At 32.8% G+C, this 6,019-nt stretch overlaps 1 protein-coding gene across 1 annotated transcript in view; it reads right to left on the bottom strand.

Moving 5' to 3' along the window:
- Window positions 1–4,970, bottom strand: part of LOC107756517 (neuronal acetylcholine receptor subunit alpha-7) — a 30,793-nt gene extending 25,823 nt beyond the window's left edge. The window contains exons 1-2 of the mRNA XM_016573676.1: window positions 4,916–4,970; window positions 2,260–2,446 (exon numbers count right to left, since the gene is read on the bottom strand). Of these exons, the coding sequence (XP_016429162.1) occupies window positions 2,260–2,446; window positions 4,916–4,970 (242 nt within the window). The remainder of the gene's footprint in view (window positions 1–2,259; window positions 2,447–4,915) is intronic.
- Window positions 4,971–6,019: the final 1,049 nt, after the last annotated feature.

The following is a 6,019-nucleotide window of genomic DNA, read 5'->3' as shown; positions in this document are numbered from 1 at the left end:
GTTTGAAAGATTAATATAGGCACATCCACTGAGGAGATCGTCAATTCATCACTGCAGCCGAAAATACAGCAAACACTGGTTTATCAACGAATTATTAAAATGTTAAAATACTAAAAGGCAGTCTTCTTGCTTTTTATCCTGATGCATTCATAATCATTACTTCTGCCGGTGCACTGTGTGGCAAACCTTATTCGTGCGCTACATAGGCAATTAAATGCTCATTACTATGATTTATGGTTTATTAATATAAACGTGCGATTAGTCGACTAACCGCTTAACATGAACGACTACTGGTTGACCAGAAAAATCTTTAGTCGAGGGCAGCCCTACAGTATATATTTTGAAAATATTTAAATGTATTTAAATGTATATATATATATAAATATATTTAATATATAAACTTAGCATATATTTCTTAAATATATACATGCATGTGTGTGTATTTATATATACATAATAAATATACACAGTACACACACATATTATGTAAAAAAAAATTTACATTTTGGATGCGATTAATCGCGATTAATCATTTAACAGCACTAATATATTATTTTAAACAAATACAAAATAGTTTTTTGGCAATAATTTTGGGTAAATAAATAAGTATGAAATAAATTTAAATAAATATAAAATATATAAAGTATATCAAGTTTTTTGCTATATATGTAGCAAAAACGAGAAAGTGACAGAGAATGAAGTGATGCTTGTCTGTTTGTGATGAAACGCAGCTGTTGACCGCATGTGATTCTGCGTTTGCATCGACTGAGAACATCTGCGATCTCCAGCCCTCACACACTCATCTAAACACACACACACACACACACTCACACTCACACTCACTCACTCACTCACACACTCACTCACTCACTCACTCACACACACACACACACACTCTCACTCACACACACACACTCACACACACACTCACAGTATCTGCCAGCGGTTTAAAGCTGAGCAAACGTGAGTCTGGCAGCAGATCTCATCATTATCATATTAGCGTGAGCTCTTTAAACACAGACTACTGTTAGCCAGCATTAATGAGCCACTTCATAGAGTGCTGAGCAAACTCATTACGAACACGAGCGCTGGACTGTAATATCTGAGTCTGTCATGAGATCTACTTCATTTCTCTCATTAATATTCACATTTACACACACACACACTGTTTCCTCAGCCGTACTCGTCTCTCCCTTCAATCTCACTGTTATTCTCATCTCTCATTTTCCTGTCAGTTCAGCTGCTGTGAAGGTCAGCGGACGATTACTTCAGTCTGTCTGTTTTTCAGTGTTATTTTAGTATTGTTTATTTATTATTATAGTATTTATTCATATTTTCAGTTGAATTTTTTTATATATCTGCAGTTTTCATTTAATTTTAGCTTAAGTTTTAATCATTTTGTTGTGTGCTTTTATCATTTTCAGTAGTTTTAAAAAAATAAATAAATATAAAACATTTTTTTGAATAAATAAATTTGTAAATAAATTATTAAATACGGAACACTCTAGAAAAATTCAGGTAAAGAAATATAAAATAATTTTGAATGTATGAATGATTGAATAAATTAATAAATCAAATAAATTAATTAATTTAGAAATAATAAATAACAAACTATTATATTTGTAACAATTTATTTTAATTAAATGTTTCATTTAGTTTTATTTATCTAGTTTTAGTAATGTTGGCACTTGAACTAAAACTTATTTTTATTTAAATGTTTATTTATATTTCAGGTTTTGTAATTTTAGTAGTTGAACTTAAACGTGTTTTGTTTTTTAGTGGTTTTGGCAACATTTAAATTTTTAATTTTTCATACAATACTTATATTTTCTTTTCTTTCAGCTTTATTTCAATTTAAGGAAATCATTTTTAATAGCTTTTAATTAGCAGTAACAACACTGGTGCAAAAATTGCCACCAAAAGACCATTTCTCCAGTATTGAAGGGCAGTTTTAAGACAGACAGAACTGTATGTTCATCATGATATCACAAATCAGTTTCATATATAATTTAATATCATAATCACATTCTGTTTTTATATTAAATTAGAAGAACTTTGGACTTTCAGTCTGAAACAGATGCAGTAGGATTAACTTATTTTCTGCTGACATCATCAAAGCCAAGTGGGCGGGTCAAAATTATGTCAGCCAATAACATCATAGCACACTTTTGACCATCCAATCAAATCCTAATGTGTAAAACCAAGTCCCGTCCTACATCAACATTTTGATTCATTCACACATTTTTTCAGGTTACAGACGTTAAATGTGATGTGTGTGTGTGTGTGTTTTCTCTCACCACGTCCATGATCTGCATCAGACTGAAGCTGAAGTGAACGGTGAGAGAGTGCGAGTCGTTATAAACGGGTCGTTCCAGAGGATTGTAGTTTCTCATTAAGTCTTTGTACAGACGTCGCTGATGCTCCACTTTATTCAACAATTCGTCTCCTCCACCGTAGCGCCATTTTGGAGAATATCAGCTGGATGTAAACTGCGTATACTGTTCTACTTGTCTGTGTCAGTCGCGACACACGGATACGTTTTCTACGTTTATTTACGCTTTGATTTGAACGAAAACAGCGTATCCGTGTGGCGCGACTGACACAGAACAATATACGCAGTTTACGAATTGTTGAATAAAGTCGTTATTTTAGTTTTCTTTGCATACAAAAAGTATTCTCGTCGCTTCATAATGTTACGGTTGAACCACTGATGGCAGATGGACTATTCTGACGAAGTCTTTCATACTTTTCTGGACCTTGACAGTGTCAGTTACTTGTCAATGGGACAGTCACAAGCCTCCCGGTTTTCATCCAAAATATCTTCAATTGTGTTCCGAAGACGAACGAAGCGGGTTTGGAACGACATGGGGGTAAGTGATTAACCCTTTAAAGTATAGAGAAAGAATACCGACCAAAAAATCCAGAAAAAACACATTATATAAAGGTTAGAAATTGATTTGCATTTCAGTGAGTGAAATATACTATATATATATATACACAAATTGATTTTTTTATTTTTTTTTGAGTGGGTTTGTATAAATTCACACTATGATCTCCCTACAAGTAATTGTGCAATTTGGCTTAACTCCCAAATATTTTCATAAATGAATGTTAGATATAATGAAGAAAGACATTCTAAAATCCCAAAACGAACTAAAGTTGTTAAAAAGCCCAGAGAAAGTGATGCTTGTCTGTTTGAGAGGCGGTTAAACACACGGTTGTTCAGTCCAACTGCATTTCCATTAATTGTCTGTGTTTATGCTCGAAGGTTTGGTTAATTAGATCACTAGTTAATTAGAGCTATTGCTGGTTGCCAAGCATCTATTGATCATACTTATATAAATAAACCTCTACAAACAGTAGGGACAGTATCTATCCTCAACATCTGTTGGTCTTTGAACTCTTTTGCTCACTGTACTCAGGACTGATTGGTGGATCTCTCTCTCTCTCTGTGTCTATAATGAAGCTGCTTTAATTGAGTCTGTGTTCAGGAGAAGGTTCAGTTACACTGACGGCTCCCCGAGGAGCCCGTCTGACCCCCACACACTTATCAGGATTCATACGCAAAATCAATCAGTGCTTTCCTCCAGAGTGAACATGCTGTAATATTCAACCGGTCTGAAACGCTGGAGGATCCGTGAGCTCAGATCTCGGTCAAGAGCGCAGAACAGCGACTGTAATCACACCCTCACACCCTCTGGTTTGAGAAATCAATGGTATTTTAGAGCAAAAGAAAGTTAAAGGACACTTAAGAGAGTGTTTCGTGCATCTTTAGGTTCACATCCATCTGTTTCTCAAACCAACTGTTACTGTAGGATTTCTGTCACAAGAATTAAAACTCGCAAGTAAATAAATAAATAAGAACTTATTTATATTTATATGTATGGGTTTATTATTATATATGCATTTGTTATTTTATTTTATTATATTTTAGAAATTAAAAGAGGAAAATAAACCTGGAAATAAACCTACTTAAGTTTCAAGCTCCTCAGAAACAAAACATTAAAATGATTAAAATAAACAAATAAACAAATATATTAATTAATATCAAATAAATGTATTTATATAAATAATTAAGTTATTCATATTTGATCATTTTATTGATTTATTCTGCAAAAGAGAAGATAAACCTGGAAATAAACCTACCTTATTAAGTTTCATGCTACTCAAACAAAACCCACACCCACTAAATAATTGAATAGTGCATAAATATTAATAATAATTTTATAAATAATAAATAATAATTTTCAATGAATAATTTTCCATTTTAATTTAGTTGTAACTTTACACACACACACACACACACACACACACACACATATATATAATGTATTTACATAAATTAATTTATATTTATTTATTTTGCAAAGAGAAAATACATTTGGAAATAAACCTATTCAAACTCCTCAGAAACTAAACACACCCCATTAAAATAAATAAATAAACGAAGTGATATGTGAATATTTATTTATATTAAATCAATTTAGTTGTATGAATAAATAAATTAATTAATATTTATTTACTTTCTTTCTTTTTTTTGTAAAGAGAAAATAAACTTGGAAATAAACCTAGTACTTATAAGTTTAAAGCTCTTTAGAAACAAAATGCATAGATAGATAGACAGATAGATAGATCTCACTGTGTGTGATTTACACTGATAGCGCTACCACAGCTGGCTATTATTTGAAGTACCACGTTCATACCATGGTAAACTAATGAATGGTTATTTTAATGACAGGCTCCTATTAATGTACCATTGTACTGCCATAGTACACGATACAATAACATGACACAAAATATAAGAATACAGCCAAGACAACAGACCAACAACACAATGTAAAACTAGTCGTGATAACCGAACAGAATACACCAGATCCATCACCGCGAGGGACAGAGATCATGAATGAAACCGTACCGTGGATGAGGAGAGCAGCGGTCAGCAGACACAGAGTCCGGTCCCGGGAGCCCATGACCGTCACACCGGCGCAGAATCCCCGGAGAAACGGACAGACTCAGCGAGACGCGCCGCTGAACGAACGCGACGCGACGCGACGCCTCCAGAGCACGCGTGCATCAACCAATCCGGAGGACTGGAATAAAACTAGTTAACTGTGAAATTAACAAGCCAAAAATACCAAATGTGGACACCTACGTCAACTTTACGTTAACTTTAAGTGCAATAAACGCTGAGTTTATTTATTTATTTACTTAACTTTTCTTTAAAATGTTGCAAAATACTAACACTTTGTTTATTTCGAGGTTTAAATGAAAAAAGATGAAGAAAAAAAATATATAATGTGCCTGAGGGATATTTTAGTTGTATTATATTTTATTGTAGTTTTAAAATAATATTTCTAATTATTTTATGTCATTTATATTATATAAAAATACATTAAAATTAAAATAAACAAATTCATATGAATTTATATTAATAATAAATAAATAAATAGATAAATTGACTTGTATAATTTCAATTAATTCATATTATAAAAAATGTAACTAAACCTGGAAATAAACCTACTTAAGTTTCAAGCTCCTCAGAAACAAAGCTCATGCATGATTAAAATGCATAAATACATAAATTAATGAATACATATATTAATTTATCAAGTGAATTTATTTATATACAAATTAATACAATAAATTAACAAATTAATATGAATTGCTTTATAATAAATAAATTAATTTATATTTATACACTTATATTTGTTTATAACACACTCTCACTCTCTCTCTCTCTCTCACACACACACACACACACACTCTCACACACACACACACACACACACACACACACACACACACTCTCACTCTCTCTCACACACACACACACACACTCTCACTCGCTCTCATACACACACACACACACTCTCACTCACACACACACTCTCACTCGCTCTCATACACACACACTCTCTCTCTCTCTCACATACACGCTCACTCTCTCTCACACACACACACACTCTTACACTCTCACTCACTCACACACACTCTCACTCTCACACACACACACACACAC

The sequence above is a fragment of the Sinocyclocheilus rhinocerous genome, unplaced genomic scaffold, assembly GCF_001515625.1.
Source record: "Sinocyclocheilus rhinocerous isolate Xijiao unplaced genomic scaffold, SAMN03320098_v1.1 scaffold2308, whole genome shotgun sequence".
Taxonomy (NCBI): domain Eukaryota; kingdom Metazoa; phylum Chordata; class Actinopteri; order Cypriniformes; family Cyprinidae; genus Sinocyclocheilus; species Sinocyclocheilus rhinocerous.
Note: the sequence above shows the minus strand (reverse complement) of the source record. Positions and strands in the feature narration are given on the sequence as shown.